Raw genomic sequence first — 17,601 nt, 5'->3', positions numbered from 1 at the left:
AAAAATGCCATAGAAAAGTCCATAAGGAAACAAACAGTGCTGTCTTCAGGCAGGGTTTGAATAAAATGTTGTAAATAAGGCATGAGACCACACACCGAACAAGAAGGTGAAAATAAAATGTATAGTTGCTTATTAAGTGAGCACTGTCCATCACAAGCATTGAATGAGGCAGGGATACTGTAGAAAAAAAGTATGTGAGTATGTAATTAAAGACTGTATCATAATGCATACACACCAGGAGGTGTCTTAAGGTTGCACAGGCAATCTTGATTCTAGCATTTCCTAACTTCTGAGTGCTTGACTTTGCAACCTTAGTGTTATTTTAATGTAGGGGTGTGTGTGTGCGAGTTTGTGTATGTAGAGACACACACAGAAAATTTTTTGTCCATTAACTCGTTTACTTCCTGATCAATATTTCCTGAACTGAGAATAAATTGATATTAGGTGAAATGTTTTCCTTTTGGAGTAATGCATTTAATATTTATAACATGTCATAGTATGATGAATACTTTCCCTTGTTCAGAAACAGCTATCTGTTGTGAATGATTATTCTCTATTTCATCTATTGTAGTCTTAGAGTCACTGTATGCTTCTCTTGGAGAGCCCTCTGCTGACCTGAAATGCAAGCTACCAGATAACTTGTGTTGAACTGAGTGTTAAAAATATACAAATATATCTGTCCCTGATTTTCAGTACATGACCTAGTCCTGAGGCAGCTTTAAACTGTAAGAACAAATAATACATGTTGCTCCAAAAGTGCTGATAAAAATGTTCCAAGGGTAATTTAACAGCCTTTGTTTTAAAAATAAATAAATAAAATTTTAAACAAAAAATATATATAAATCTCCTGTTTCTTAATCTGTCCACCAAAACTACACTTAGTTACAGCCAAAGCTTGTTAACATAGAAATGCAGGACTGGAAAGGACCTGGAGAAGTCAAGGCCAGCCTGCTGCGGTGTGGCAGGTCCAAGTAAACCTAGACCATCCCTGACAGGTGTTTGTCGAACCTGTTCTTAAAAACATCCAATCATAGGGATTTCACAATCTCCCTTGGAAGGCTATGCCAGAGTTTAAGAGAATCTCTGCTTTTATTTAAAAAAAACAAAAACAAACCTCACCATCCTTCATGCAGACAAAAACTTTCAAATGTGAAGCAAGTGCACTTTGAAAAACCAAAAGGCAAATAAAAAAAATCCCACATTTATTATTCTTAAAAAAAAAAAAATCATGACTTTGGGAGTCATTCATGATTTTTGAATACTTGAGGTTGTCAAGCACCAAGATTCTCTGATGAAAGTCAATAAATATATGCAGAATATTATGATTTATTAAGGTCAGGACACTTATTGATACTTGTGTTGATACTTGTGTTGTGGTGGTTCCCAAAGACCCCAAGCGAGATCTCCATTCTGCTAGTCACTGTACATATACCTGGGAAGAGGGAAGATGTCCCTGCCATTAAGAGCTAATAATTAGGACAATTAAGCAAAACAGAAAATAATGGCCCTGCAACATAAAAGCATCATTTTAAATTTGTCTTGTGATTTCCTTTTTAAAACTAAATTACCTGAATCACTGCCCCTCCCCCCATATTCCAAGTAACTCAGCCAGCATGTTATCTTTCTGTGCCCACCTTCAACTGTCCACCCGTGGGTATAGATGCAGGAGAAAAAACATGACCAATCAGATTCTGCCTATTTTAGAGGCTGGAAAACTGAGCCCCAGAGTTTAAATTCATCATCCAAGCAGATCTTAATTTGTGGTGGGGCTCTTATAATTCTGGCGGCAGAGCCCTGTTACCTCTTCTGTCATTGACGTGCAAGGCCTGGCCTCCCACATATGATGAGTACCAGATTACTCTGTGTGGAGGAGGCCATCATTATTGCTTGGGTCCCCTCTTCTGTCACAAATCAAGCATTGCATCCAAGGTCACACAATGAATCAATGTAGGGTTGCCACCCCCGAGGCTCAAAAAAATAAACAAACAAATGAAAAAGAGACATCCCTTAGCAAGGGAAGAGGAGCACAGAAGGGAGGGGAATAGGAGATGGCTCCGGGGAGTGGGAACAGGGCCATACTGAGCAGGAACAGTTGCCACCATGGTGCGAAGCAGGGTGCTGTGGGGTTGCTGCCTTAAGTTCTTTTCACTGCTCTCAGCAGCTTGTTGGTCAGGTGGGAAGCTGCAGCTTCTTAACAGTTCTTAACAGCTGCTGGGGAGCCTTGGAACAGCTGGGAGGGAGGAGGAACAGCAGCACCCTGGAGGAGGAAGATAAGTCACCTCTCAGGCTGCTGCTAGGAGGGGGACTCAGCTGAGAAAAACCAAGACTTTTAAAGTCCTGAGAAGACTTATCAATTTCCGAGGACAGCTACCTCAAAAAAGGAATGATCCTGGCCTGGGAAAATCTGACCAGGTGACAACCCTAACTGGGAATACACCCCAGGTCTCTTAAATCCCAGCCACAGACTCTGTCGCCTATACCACAGCTACTGTAAATTTCTTCTCTGCCTTTATTTACTCTAAAGTGTATCACCATGTATCTAGTAAAATCAGCTTCTGGGCATGTACTGATTTTCTCCAATACATGATGATATGTGCATGCAGATCAGAAGGTCATTTTCTTAATGCATGGGACAATACAAAGTAATGGCTGATACAGAACAAAATGATCATGTACAGGAGAGGATAGGAAGTCCAGTATAGTAATACGCTGACATGTAAAGGAGGAGCTGGTGCTCAATTCAAACTTCAAGTACCTGTTTCTAATTCGCTGTAGCAGATAGAATTGGAGTGAATCCAGTGCTGAAGAGCAGTGTTCATAAAAGGATAAATATAGCAGTTTACCTGCCTTTTGAAGTTATTTTGTTTGTAACTTGGCACATAAACAGTTCTGAGATGTCTGTTTGGCATTCTACACTTGGTGTAGCTAAAAATGTCCAAAGGTATTACAAATACAGGCTCAACACTCGCACCCGCTGAGATCTGCATAGCATGTAGCTAGTCTTCGGGCACAGTTCTGACAAAAAGGAATAACTCCTAAGATGCGGGATAGCTCAATGCTAAAACAGCAATACCACGCAGACCGTATCCTGATGTGTATTTTGGCATATCTATCTGTATTTGAAAGGCTCTTAAGCAAAGTAAGCAGTCATGGCATAAGAGGGAAGTTTCTCCCATGGATTGGCAACTGGTTAAAACAGGGATCGGTAACCTTTGGCACGCATCCCGCCAGAGTAAGCACCCTGGTGGGCCAGGCAGGTTTGTTTACCTGCCGCGTCCACAGGTTTGGCCGATCGCGGTTCCCACTGGCCATGGTTCGCTGCTCCAGGCCAATGGGGACTGCGGGAAGTGGCACGGACTGAGGGATGTGCTGGCCGCCACTTCCCACAGCCCCTATTGGTCTGAAGCGGCGAACCGCAGCCAGTGGGAGCCATGATCGGCCGAACCTGCAAACACAGGGTGCTTACACTGGCGGGCCACGTGCCAAAGGTTGCCAATCCCTGGGTTAAAAGATCGGAAACAAAGGGTAGGAATGAATGGTCAGTTTTCAGAATATAGAGAGGTAAATAGTGGTGTCCCCCAAGGGTCTGTACTGGGACCAGTCCTATTCAGCATATTCATAAATGATCTGGAGAAAGGGGTAAACAGTGAGGTGGCAAAATTTGCAGATGATACAAAACTACTCAAGATAGTTAAGTCCCACGCAGACTGCTAAGAGCTACAAAAGGATCTTTTGGAACTGGGAGACTGGGCAACAAAATGGCTGATGAAATTTAATGTTGATAAATGCAAAGACATGCGCATTGGAAAACATAATCCCAACTATACATTTAAAATGATGGGTTCTAAATTAGCTGCTACCACTCAAGAAAGAGATCTTGGCGTCATTGTGGATAGTTCTCAGAAAACATCCACTCAATGTGCAGCAGTCAAAAAAGCGAACAGAGTGTTGGGAATCATTAAGGAAGGGATAGATAATAAGACTGAAAATATCATATTGCCTCTGTATAAATCCATGGTATGTCCACATCTTGAATACTGCATGCAGATGTGGCCACCCCATCTCAAAAAAGATATATTGGAATTGGAAAAGGGTCAGAAAAGAGCAACAAAAATGATTAGGGGTATGGAATGGCTGCCATATGAAGAAAAAGATTAATAAGACTGGGACTTTTCAGCTTGGAAATGAGACGACTAAGGAGAGATATGATAGAGGTCTATAAAATCATGACAGGTGTGGAGAAAGTGAATAAGTGTTATTTACTCCTTCTCATAACACAAGAACTAGGGGCCACCAAATGAAATTGATAGGCAGCAGGTTTAAAACAAACAAAAGGAAGTATTTTTTCATACAACGCAGAGTCAAGCTGTGGAACTCCTTGCCAGAGGAAGTTGTGAAGGCCAAGACTATAACAGGGTTCAAAAAAGAACTAGATTAATTCATGGAGGATAGATCCATCAACGGCTATTAGCTAGGATGGGCAGGGATGGTGTCCCTAGCCTCTGTTTGCCAGAGGCTGGGAATGGGTGACAGGGGATGGATCACTTGATGATTACCTGTGCTGTTCACATTGGTCACTGTCGGAAGACAGAATACTGGATTAAATGGACCTTTGGTCTGACCCAGTAGGGCCGTTCTTATGTTTTTATGTGTATATTTCACTGTGGACAAGGTTTTCATATCACAGTGTCTGCTAAATATGATCACTGTGTTCACCATAGTTTGCATGTGGAGGTGGGGGCTGTCTATCGTGGCCCCTCATTTTTCTGTCCTGTCCAGGTCAGATTTCCAAGCTGTTTCTCTACTCGACAGTGCATATACCAATGCATGCCCCGGTCCTGCAACTGACTTTGTGCATGAAACCCCAGCACCTTACTGAGCTTAGTATTATGTCATGAATACAAAACTGTTTTCTGAAAGTGCAAGTAAACAATAGCTCAACTAGCATACATGTGAGCAAAAAACCAATGCTTCTATTCCTCCTACCGCATATGTGACTTCCATGATCACATATCCTATATATGACTGCTGCGATTACATATTTAATATATGTCAGAATAACTGATGTTTAATTCATAACCTATGACAAAACATACAGAAATTTTGTAAGATTGATATTAGGAATTTGTAAATATCTTTGCTTTGTGGACAAAACAGAAATCAAGTAACAAGAAAAACATCTTTTGGGATAGTAAAAAGAAAAATAAATTGAAATTTATAAAACATCTCACATTTAGAATACAAATCTCCAAAAATGATTGATTTGCTCAAAATAACACAAGAATAATCAGTTAAGTCTTGTCCGATGTCCATTGTAGTCAATTGAGGCCCCCTCCATTTCAATAGGCTTTGGGTCAGGCTCTACATAAATACTGGATTACTGACGATTGTGTAGGAGTCTAATTTGTTGGCGTAAAATCAGCACCATTGTCAAGATTAACAGAGCTATCTTTCCTCTCCTTAATTTGTAGAGCTTAAATGTTTTTTTCTTTCATCAGGGACAAAACTGAGTGGTAGGACATTGTGAGTGGTCCACAAATCTGGAATTTGCTAATCCCACTGGTTTGTTAGATTCCAAATTTGTTGCTGCATCTCAGGGTTTTGTGTTGGGAGTTGGGTGGTGGGTTGGCTTGGGATCTGAGATATTCAGATGACGTAATCATTTTGGTGGTTGATTATATATTTTGTTAGTCAGGGTTGCCTTCTCTTGGCTATGGCAAATTTGTATTTTTTCTAGATTGTACGTGCTGGGGAAAGTACTTTAGAGGTATTAGGATGGACACCGCATTTGTAGAAACAGTAAACAAGTTGCAGTTACTGCTGCAGCATTTTGTGGCAAGTGGCATGCATGTTAGGTAAGGTAAAGGCATATTACATGCTATTTTGGGGGTTGTGGTCTACCACAAGGGCTGTGATTGTCTCAGTGGCCATAATAAGCGTTTGACATTCTGTTCACTTCACTACAGTCCCCCTGCCCCTCTTTTTAAAAGCAATTTCCATTTGCTTGGATTTCCTCAGATATTGTGGAAGTTAAAGTGCAGAATATTTCCAATTTAGAATAGTAGAAAATACACTTGGAGAAAGTGGTGAAGAATTAAATGAGGAATATTACCAATATTACATCTGTCACAGGTGAAAAACTACATCTATAGATGAGTGTAATCCATTCATTGTTTATAGCCTTGCAGTCCTCCAAGTAATGTCACAAATCCACATGATGTCCCTGAGTGCTGGCTTTTATAGTGCATTTAGATCCGTGAGCTGGATGAAACTTAGGTAAAACTGCAAGCAAGTAGAGCTCCCTGATGAGCAGATGTGCTAAGATGTCGATGATCAGATGGAAGGAAAATACATCCAAATATACAGCTAGCCTAAAAAGTGTCATGTGATGCTGAATCCCCTCTTAAGAGAGGCTTTCTCAAACTTCTGGGCCTGGCCCCATTGGAGAGGGTTAGGCAGTGGCTAGTGATGGGTGGCCTGAAATTCTCCCACTGAAAATAAGAAAATGTGATTTGTCCATCACATGAGGATTTTCTTTTATGCTTTTCCCATCGTAAACTGAATTCTCTCTCAGCCATACAGCAGGGCTGCAGGAAGTGAGAAGGGTTTCTCCCTCCTTATGACCCCTGTGACATTGTCACTGAGGGCAGAGAGCATCTCTTTTCTTCCACTCTGTGCTCTCCCTGCGTGTGTCTAGCCAGCCCGGTGTTGCTGGGGAGCAGGGAGGAGGAGAGTGCACAGCTGCTTTAGGGGGTTCCTGTTGGGGAGGCGAGAGAGACAGAATGGAGGAACAGGTGCAAAGGAGTAAGCGGGCTCGAGGGAGGAGACAAGCCAGAGTGGGAAGAGTCTTCACGTGCAAGCTACGGCTTTAAGGGGTAGGTGGTCAGACTAGGGGAATCGACTCCAGGAGGGACAGATGGGCGTGGATGTGTGTGCGTCGGAAGCCAGAAGGAAGAGAGCAGAGCCAGGGAAAGAAACCTTAAATTTAGAAAACAGGTTTTATTATTGACTATCACATTCCCAGGTACCCTCAATTCAGAAACCAAACTACATTTGTCAGACCAAAATAATCATAATTATTATTTTCTATACGTTGAATTTGAAGTCGAGGCAAATATGGCTGGGACAAAAGAGCCTTTTCCCATAACTTGTGCCTATTGGGTTTGTTTTAACGGTATTTTGTACTTTCAGCTATGTGATTGTGCATGAATACTTTGTAAGCATAACTTAGATACTTAGGCCTGGTCTACACTATGCGTTTAAACCGAATTTAGCAGCGTTATACCGATTTAACCCTGCACCCGTCCACACAATGAGGCCCATTATATCGATATAAAGGGCTCTTTAAACCGGTTTCTGTATTCCTCCCCGATGAGAGGAGTAGCGCTGAAATCGGTATTGCCATGTCAGATTAGGGTTAGTGTGGCCGCAAATCGAGGGTATTGACCTCCAGGAGCTATCCCACAGTGCACCATTGTGACCGCTCTGGAAAGCCATCTGAACTCAGATGCACTGGCCAGGTAGACAGGAAAAGCCCCGCAAACTTTTGAATTTCATTTCCTGTTTGCTCAGCGTGGAGCTCTGATCTGCACGGGTGGCGATGCAGTCCCAAATCCAAAAAGAGCTCCAGCATGGACCGTATGGGAGATACTGGATCTGATCGCTGTATGGGGAGACAAATCTGTTCTGTCAGAGCTCCGTTACAGAAGACGAAATGACAAAGCATTTGAAAAAATCTCCAGGCTATGATAGACAGAGGCCACAGCAGGGACTCAGCACAGTGCTGCGTGAGAAGCGTAATGGAAAGCCAAAGAATCAAATGGACGCTCATGGAGGGAGGGAGGGGGGACTGAGGACTCCAGCTATCTCACAGTCCCCGCAGTCTCCGAAAAGCATTTGCATTCTTGGCTGGGCTCCAAGTGCCTGAAGGGTCAGAAACATTTTCCCGGGTGTTTCAGGGTGTACGTCGTCAATTTACACTCTTCCCCCTCCTCCCCCCGAAAGAAAAGGGAAAAAAATCGTTTCTCGCCTATTTTTAATGTCACCCTATGTCTACTGCATGCTGCTGGTAGACGGGATGCTGGAGCACTAAACAGCAGCATCCTCTCCTCTCCCCTCCCCAGTGGCAGACGGTACAGTACAGAAGGATTGGTATCCATTCTCGTCATCAGCCTGTGAGTGCTCCTGGCTGGCCTCGGTGAGGTCGGCCGGGGGCGCCTGGGTAAAAATAGGAACGACTCCTGGTCATTCCCAGCAGATGGTACAGAACGGCTGGTAACCGTCTTCAACATAGCAACTGGGGGCTGAGCTCCATCAGCCCCCGCCCCGTCATGTCTAAAGAAAAGGTTCTGTACTGCCTGGACTATCATAGCAGCGGAAGGCTGGTCTCCTCTCCCCCTCTACCCTTTAATGTCCTGCCTGGACTATCATAGCAGCTGGGGGCTTCCTCCCCCTCATTTTATCTCACTAAAAACTCTGTGTTTTTTATTCCTGCATTCTTTATTACTTCATCACAAAAATGGGGGGACACTGCCACGGTAGCCCAGGAGGGTTGGGGGAGGAGGGAAGCAATGGGTGGGGTTGTTGCAGGGGCACCCCCTAGAATGGCATGCAGCTCATCATTTCTGCGGGATCTCTGGGGCTCTGACACGGAGCGGCTGTGCTCTCTGGTTCTCTAGTACACTTGCCCCATATTCTAGGCAGGACTGACTCTATTTTTAGACAAAACATAGGAAGGGAATGACCCAGGGAGTCATTCCCATTTTTGCCTATGTGCCCCCGCCGACCTCAGCAAGGCCAGCCAGGAGCACCCATGATAGCAACAGGCGGTACAGAACGACTGATAACCGTCATCTCATTGCCAATTTACAATGGCATGGCAGACAGTGCAATATGACTGGTAACCGTCTCTGCTATCTTGCAAAGGCAAATGAATGCTGCTGTGTAGCAGTGCAGTACCGCGTCTGTCAGCAGCATCCAGTACACATATGGTGACAGTGACAAAAGGCAAAACGGGTTCCATGATTGCCATGCTATGGCGTCTGCCAGGGCAATCCAGGGAAAAAGGGTGCGAAATGATTGTCTGCCGTTGCTTTCCCGGAGGAAGGATTGAGTGATGTCATTTACCCAGAATCACCCGCGACACTGTTTTTGCATTGGGATCTCAACCCAGAATTCCAATGGGCAGGGGAGACTGCGGGAACTATGGGATAGCTACGGGATAGCTACCCACAGTGCAACGCTCCGGAAATCAACACTAGCCTCGGTACATGGACGCACACTGCCGAATTAATGTGCTTAGTGTGGCCACGTGCACTCGGCTTTATACAATCTGTTTTACAAAACCGGTTTATGTAAAATCGGAATAATCCCGTAGTGTAGACATACTATTAGTGTCTGATGCTGCAAATATTACCAGGTCTAGTCTCTAAACCGGTGCTTCCCATTATTTAAGTCAAGGGGCTACATATGCTAAGAAGAACTGTACCTAGTAATAGGTGTTTGCTAGATGAGGCATTCAGTTCATCTCTGGGAATTTCTTAGTTATTCACCCATTGAGCTTTGTAAGGAGATTTCTTCCTTTGGTTAGGATCTCATGTCTGCCTGTCAATGGATCACCTGCAGCAGTTCTTATTATGTTTTAGCTGGACGGTGAAACAGCATGAAAAACATGATTATGTACAGCAAAGGTCAAATATATTTTGAATATTCAAAATTTTTTGATGGAAGCAGCAGTTCAAAGAAATAATCGTATGCTACTCCCTTTCAGTCCTTTTGTAACACACCCAGTAGCACTCTGCTATTATCAGAATCTTTTATACTAGCATTTCTCTTGAAAATAATTGGATCTGCACTATAAAGGTTACCGATTATTTAAGGAAACAATTTCTCAAAAGATACCCAAAGCTTTAGTGAAATAGAAATATAATTCAGTGTTGTTTTCCATACTAAATCACAGAACATAAACAGCTCACAATCAGTTGGTATACTAACTATAATATTGTTCTTCAGACTGGATAATTGCATGTATGTTACACCAGTTATTGTGTATTATGATCCTTGTATGAGGAGCTGTCATTAATAATTACAACCGGTAATATGTGGTGGTGGAATCAATTATTATTTTTCTTGTTTTAGTATTTCAGTTTGTGAAAGGAATGTTGTCTGTACCTTTCCCTAAAGTAGCCTTCTATTTAATAATTTAGTAGTCAGTCTGAACCATGTTTTGAAGGGGGGATAAACACGTCTTTATTTTGCATGTGTATTCTCTGGGGATAGAATATCCAAAAATAAGACTATAAATAAGAAATCAGTGGCCTTTTCTGTCTTGCTGCATTACATGGGCTTGATGTATGTTTCTGCAGCATTATTACTCACTCGGCTCAAATCAATGCTCTGAGCTTTCCTCTCAGTGATTGATTTCTTCAGGTTAACTTACCATGTACGTGATTTAATAAACACTACAATTACTTCATTAACAAACATACAAAAGTGTCCACAGCAATATGTAATACTGTAACTATGCGATTTGCAAATTGCTTCAGTCATAACTTTTTTTTTTTTGGTATTGCCTAATCTAATGGATAGCACAATAGGGTGTTCGTCTTTTGTAGCTGAGAAGCAAAACAAAATTGCTTTCGAGAAACATACATAGGAGGAGGAATTTAGCATAATCAAAATTGATGCTGTTAGGGATGAAGGTGAAAGGGGGAGCAGCTTCCTGGGATGCTTCTGTTCTATAGCACATCTGATATATCACAACAGAAGCATTTTCCAGTGCTTTTCAAGTCTCAAATGTTTTGTATCGGACTATGCATTGAACAGAAGCTGCAACAGTCTCATAGCATTCATAGCCCAAAGATGTATGGAGGCTGAGAGAAATTTATATAATCATGAATCAAAATTTAGTGAAGGTTTGTATTGATCAAATTAAGAACCAATAATGATTTTAAGTGTAAATATTTTGAACGGTATCCCAATACTTAGGACTTATTGTCTTTGAAATAATAGAATATCAGGGTTGGAAGAGACCTCAGGAGGTTATTTAATCCACCCCCCTCCTCAAAGTAGGACCAATCCCCAGACAGATTTTTACCCAGTTCCTGAAATAGTCCCCTCAAGGACTGAACTCACAACGCTGGGTTTAGCAGGTCAATGCTTAAACCGCGATATCCCTCCTCCCCACAGTTCATTGTCATTTAGTAGGATAGTTGTTCTAGAGCCATGTTGTTCCCTAACAACTTATACATGTTGATGTGTGATTAGGGTAAAGGGCAACTGAGTCCATTTCACATGTGGTATTAGCACAAGAAAGGATTTGCAGGCTTTGGCCTTTTGGGGTCAGAGTTTAGGGCTGAACTTTCAAGTGCTCAGGACCTGTAATGGAAGCCTGATTTCTGTAGATTTCTGCTGCATCTGGGAATTTCCTCTCTTGGGCTACTTCTCTTCCATAGCACCTCATGATATTTCACAAAAAGCAGCATTTCCCAATGCTTTTTAATCAAAACCTTTCCTATCTGAATATATGCGTTGACATTTTTTTTCAATGGCCTCCAAGCATTGGTATGCTATGGACAGAAGTGTCCTAATATCAAGTCAAAATATCAGTGCAGCAGCTAGAACTCCATACCTTTTAACACTGACATCCCCCCCCCCTACAGTTCTGCCTCTGTTCTCCAGTTTCCCTGATGAAGTCCTGGGATAGCATCTATTTTTCCCATTGTTCTTCCTCAATATATGGTAGTTGTCTTTCTCTGTGCCTTTTGCAGTATTATTTCTTTAGGTGTAAATCTTAATAGCTTCGCAACAGGTCTCTGCTTGGATGTGAGTGTACAGTGTGCTCCTTCTATCTCCGTGCTGAAATCAGTCAGTGGGCAGGTCAAATACAATATTTCTTTTAGTGCTTTTTTTAGAGATGTTGCTGGGATTCCATTTATCTTCTCTTTCCATAAAGATTTTTTTTGGGGGGGAGGGTATGTTGCTTCATCTTCATCTGTTCTTGGGGGTGAGTGCAGCAGAGAATGATGTTTTCTTTTCAATTCCTCCAATATTGTTTCTCAGTTAGCACTGTTGTCTTTCCCCACCTCTTTGTATTGCAAAGTTAGAATGCTATTTTCAGCCTCTAGCCTTCTGGTAGATTTTTGGAAGGTACATTTTATTATATCAGTGGCTTCTGATGCCTTTTAAAGTATTGTACAATATGATTCCATTCAATCCACATTTTTCTCATCATTGCCACCGTTACCTGTAGTCTTCCCTCCATTTTGGAGCATAGCCCTGCAGCTTTCTTTGCAATGCCAAATGATGAAGGAGATGAGTGAGTGTTTTTTACCCCCCAGGTTTTTGTCAGTGTATTTTTATAGTGCTCCTGAATGGTGATGGGTTTGAAGGCGCTGGAAACTGAAATCCTGTTTAATCACAGGGTAGGTACAGCGCAGCAGCAAAGCAAGTTTCCACACACTGCCCTGGTATTGTCTTGAGCCTGAGACTACCTCCTGTAGATGAGAGGCGTTCTCCTCCAAAGCCCGTTCAGTCCTTGGCCTCACCTCTGAGATTGTCAACAAAAGTGCCATTTGTAGTAATGACATTTGTGACATGGGTTACTATCCACCTGGAGCTGGACTGAGACCTCCATATCACAGGGTCGGGGTGTTTGATCTGTAAGTTATTGGGGTTTTTCAACAGATGTGGGGGTCAGAACACCTTCTTTAAGCTGTTATTCATGTCAAGCCATCGCATACTCCCTAGACGCTGTGAGTACTCAGCTCAGTTTCTTTGTATTCATGTGATTCAGTGCTAAGAGCTTGCGCCAAAGCCTGCTAAAGTCTGTGGAAAAAATTCCCTTTGACCTCATTGGGTTTTGGATCCAGCCCTTAGTGTCTTAGCAGTTCACCTTTCTACTGTAAAAATTTTTTAAAAAGAAACATTTTAAATTTGCTTCCTTTTAGAAATACAAGAAGATATTTTTTTAAAAAAAACCTCTCCAATAGTATCCTATGCCATAGGAAAGCACTGAGCAGACGTGGTCAGAAATTATAATCTCGCTATAATTTTTTGTACTAGAATTATTTTGTTAATAGCGGGTCTAGTGTATGTGTTTTCAGCTTGTCCTTAAGAAGCTGTGTGTTTTATTCAGCTTCCCTGGCAGACCAATATAACGAAGCTGTATGGTATTCCAAATGAAATGCTGAGTATTAAATGTGTTAGAAATTGTTTAATCTCTCTTGATTTCTTTCAGCTAACAGGAGAGGTGACTTTGCAAATTGCCAGTGAACCGGTTCTGCCCTTTAATGCCCTGGACATCGCATTAGAAGTTCAGAACAGCCTTAAAGGTAATTTTATTCGAGCAAGACTAATCTCAGCTAACATAAAAAAAGGTTCAACTACATTTCAATACTGAGATTCTCAGTTTCAGTGTAAACAATACCTACTTATTTTATTACTCAAACAGTGTCTTTCTATGATGTTGATTGAAACATAATTTTAGTTTAGCATAGGATAAATTGTTTACATTTCTTCTGATCTTACTAAAACAGTTTAATCAATAATTAGCATTAACATCTCATAATTACTGTCAAAGATAAACAACTTCCATGACTGAGCTGCAAGATTTTGTTTCCATTTAATGCTATATTCAGTACAAGCAGGAAGGGGACTCTGAACTTCATAGCCATTTAGGCTCTGTAACTTTTACCATTTGACAAGTGGCCATCTTGCTTGTTTGTTTATTACTCTAGTTCACATTGGCAGCAGATCACTCCAACTTGCCTCTGTTTTCACAGAATAATGTACTGTTGAATAATTTGTTTGAGTTGATTTATCAGTTAGATCCTGAAAGCGCTGTGTTTGAAACTGAATGACCTTGGTCTGTGTGTTTGGATCACAGGCTGTGGGAAGGGAAAAAGACAAATCCTGCATGGAGAAAGTAGAGATTTCCCTTATCATTTGCTGCATCATGGCCCACACATGCAGGGGAATTATTACCCATAGAGAGGCAGACATGTCTCCAGTTTAGGCAGGGAGAGGAGAGGATAAGTTCCCGGTACTAGTGAATGCATCCCAACAGAGGGTTGCAAAGGCAAAAGTATGGTGGGATGGTTTCCTGGAGCATTCACAAAGGATTGAATTGGAGTGCATGGTCCAGGAAAGGGACATGTATTAGAGGCAAACAGTTGTGATGCAGCACCTTTTGTTACAAAGGTCAAGCTCTGCACCCCAACCACGCACTGTCCTGCATACCATAGTGGTGCCACTGTTTCAATCCAGCTAACTGCAGGTCTGTCTCACAACCATTAACCCCCCGTACCCCCCCAAGACATGGAGAATGAGAATTCTTTGCAGCACATCAACTACAGGAGTTTGTGAGCTCTCCTTGGTTTGGCAGTGCCAGAGTTTAATTGGTCATAAGTTTGCACCATGTTCTTGGTTAATTTTTTGTTAGACAAGAAGTAATGTGTTACCTGGGTTATTTATTAACTCGATAACTTTATTTTGGAACAGTTCAGCTGAAAATTTTCACCGAGGAACGGCTCATGACATGACACATCCCCTTAGTATTAATTCCTAATAACATTTCAGACATTTGCCACAACTACTCCTTCACTTCAAAGTACAAGCACAATGTATCCCTGTCCCTCTCACTCCTCGGATAGTTTTTGGGAGGCACCCTCTCTGGCTCTCCATAATTTTCCGAAAGTCTTGGCACAGGCCTGCCAACAGCAATTCCAGGCCCCAGGGCAGAACGGTCAATGGGCCCCCTAGAAAGGTCTGCCTGACATTTGGGCAGTGCTGAGCCTGCGCTGGCTTGTGCCCGGTGAGCTGCCAGCTGTGCTCTTCCGGCATGCCCAGGGCTTCCACATGCCCACCGGCTGCCTTCGCCACTGCCGATACCACCCTGCGCATGCCTAGGAGCCCTGCAGCCCACCTGGGTGATTTAAAAGGGTCCGGGGCTCCCGACCACTGCCACCGTGTCCCCTCTAATTTTTCCCACCCATGTGCAGAATGAATTTTGTGATGTGCATCAATATAGAGGTGATGTGTGGGGCTGAGGGGTTTGGCGTGTGGGAGGGGGTTCAGGGCTGGGGAAGAAGGTTGGGGTGCAAGGGTGGGGCCGGAGATGAGGGGTTTGGGTGCAGGAGGGTGCTCTGGGGCTACGGCAGGGAGAGAGGACTCCTCCCAGCTCTCTCTCCCTACAGCAGCTCCAGGGTTGGGGCTGCAGAATAGGCACCCCTCCCCCCGGCCCCAGCAGCTCTGGGCTGAGGCTGGCCACACCTGGGTCCGGGCTGGGCCGCCCCGGCCGCACCTGGGTCCGGGTGCCCCGGCCTCAACAGGTCCAGGCCGCAGCAGAGTTGGGGCCAGGGGAGGGGTGCCCTGGCTGCGGCAGGTCCGGGCCGCCACAGCAGGTTGGGGGCCGGGCCCTGGACGGGTTCCCTGAGCACCTGCGTGGCACTAAATAGGCTTCTGTGCAGCCACACAGCTTACAGGGAACTTTTTCCCAGACCCTTTTAAATCTTACAGGCCCCTAGGCAATTGCCACCTTTGCCCATCCTTGTCAGTGGGCCTGTCTTGACACCTCCAGCCCCCCCTTCCCTGTCATCCAAGCTGTCTTCCTTGGTGCTCATAGATGTGCAAAATAGGGCAAGCACTTGCCACACGAGGCATGGTCGTAATACTGAGAAACATCCTTCCTTGCCATGAGTCACCACTACCTTCCCTTAAGCCTTCCAAAGACACAATCTGCTGACATTCTGCAATTAGTAAGGGTATTGTAGCAGAATGACAGTTCTGATATAGTTAAGGTTAAAACCAGCTTTCTGTTTAAAGATGGACTGTTCTAAATGCTGTAAAATCCACATAGTTAATCATATTGCCTTAAAATGTGGTGTGCATCATGGGGGTACAGGGTTGTTAGTGATCCAAAATTGGGGCCATTTCACCAAGTGGTTCCCAAGATATAGCTATCTGGAAAACTACCACTATATTGCATGACCTGGGTGATTGAGGGTATGTTATGGTCATTGAATCTGAGCACGGATCCACCCTGTGAGTTGAAATTCAACCCAGGGCAGAAATCTGAAGTAAAAAAAGCAGGCATAGTTCCAATGCCTCTATGAAAGGGGCATTTCTGTTTGGGGGAAATGTAATCTGAGTACAGCAGCATATTCAGAAGGTACTGAAACTATTTTTTGAAAAGAACATAATACATGGGAATGCTAACTGGGAGGGGAGAGGGGAGTAGGGCTAGGGGTACAGGGGAGAGAGGTAAATGCAAATGGGTGGTAAGGGAGGGAAGAGGGGTCAGGAAAAGACGTTGGGATTAGAGGCAGTGAAAGGAGAGAGGACGGGAGGAGTTGGAGAATGTGAGGGGTCGCAGAGGAAATTGGGGGGTTAGGAGCATATAAGTCAGCCCTGAATTCTCCCTTATGTCTGTGCTGGGATCTGACATTGTCCTACCTCTCTGCAGTCCTTCTCCCTGCCTACTGTGTGTTGTGGGATGTGGGAAACCCTGCTCCTCTTGGAGAGTCTGAGCTCCTGTCCCTGTCCTTCCATGCAAGCTGGGATCTGGGATAGGGGGAAAGAAGGTAACAAAAAGTTAAACATCTGAAATCCAGACAATGAATAGTTAAGATGCCTATCACCTGTGTGTGAGGGGATGGCGGAGCTGGCCGGTGTTTGTGGGAGGAGCCCAGTTTGGAGGGGAGATGGACTGAGTGGACCTGAGCCATGGCTGGAGAAGCCTGGGGCAAACAGCAGCAAATGGAGGTGGGTAGTGGGAGTGAGAGACCCAGCTCAGTGTGCAGCTTGGGCTATATAACCAAGGTAGCATGTGGCCCTCCAGTAAACTGCTGCCTGTGGTATGTGTACGCAGGAGACAGCAAGGAACAATTTCTTATGTGTTGATGGTGTCTGTAGTACCAGATAATGGCTTAATGGGATGAGAATGGAAAGGGGAGCTGGAAGTGGTTGGGGGCTACATGTTGCAGGGTGGAGAAGGAGAGACAGACACCACAGGTCTTCTTTCACACTTTATTACTGCAGCAGGCATGTAATAAAACTGTTAAGATTTTGGGACATAGAGCAGGGACGAGATTTCTCTCACCAGCCCTGTTATCAACCACCCATTGTAAACATTTCAAGCATGACCGTTATCCCCATTCCATTGTAACAAAATGTACAGGAAGGAGGAGGGGCACTGAGGAATCACATAGCAACCATATGATCTAGTGGAAAGACCACTGGACTGGGACTACTAGCTCTGCCACTGCCTGATGGGTGACATTGGGCAAGTCACTTCACCTCTGTGCCTCAGGTTTCCATCTGTGAAATGGGGATAATGTAAAGTTCTCTGAGGTTTACTGATGACTATATAAAAGCATTTAGAAGATTTATATTTAGAAGATTTATAGAGATGCTTTTAGAAGATTTTCTAAATGTGCAAAATCTTCTAAACATGAAGATAGTAATGTACCCTAACTGGTCCTGCAGACTCTAGCCATTCACAGAACAAATCAGTTGTTTCTCACAAACATCTATTTCGAGAGGCCTTTTCTAATTGGTTGATTTGCTTGTGACCAATGATGCTCTTCCAAATCGTCGTGAGGA

General features: G+C 43.6%; 1 protein-coding gene across 1 annotated transcript in view; it reads left to right on the top strand.

Annotated features, from left to right (window-relative positions):
* The window catches only part of NAALADL2 (N-acetylated alpha-linked acidic dipeptidase like 2), a 651,889-nt gene that overhangs the window by 592,384 nt on the left and 41,904 nt on the right, over positions 1-17,601 (top strand). Inside the window, exon 12 of the mRNA XM_039489638.1 lies at positions 13,238-13,331. Coding sequence (XP_039345572.1) covers positions 13,238-13,331 — 94 coding nt within the window. The remainder of the gene's footprint in view (positions 1-13,237; positions 13,332-17,601) is intronic.

This window comes from Mauremys reevesii, linkage group 9, assembly GCF_016161935.1.
Source record: "Mauremys reevesii isolate NIE-2019 linkage group 9, ASM1616193v1, whole genome shotgun sequence".
Classification (NCBI taxonomy): Eukaryota; Metazoa; Chordata; order Testudines; family Geoemydidae; genus Mauremys; species Mauremys reevesii.
Note: the sequence above shows the minus strand (reverse complement) of the source record. Positions and strands in the feature narration are given on the sequence as shown.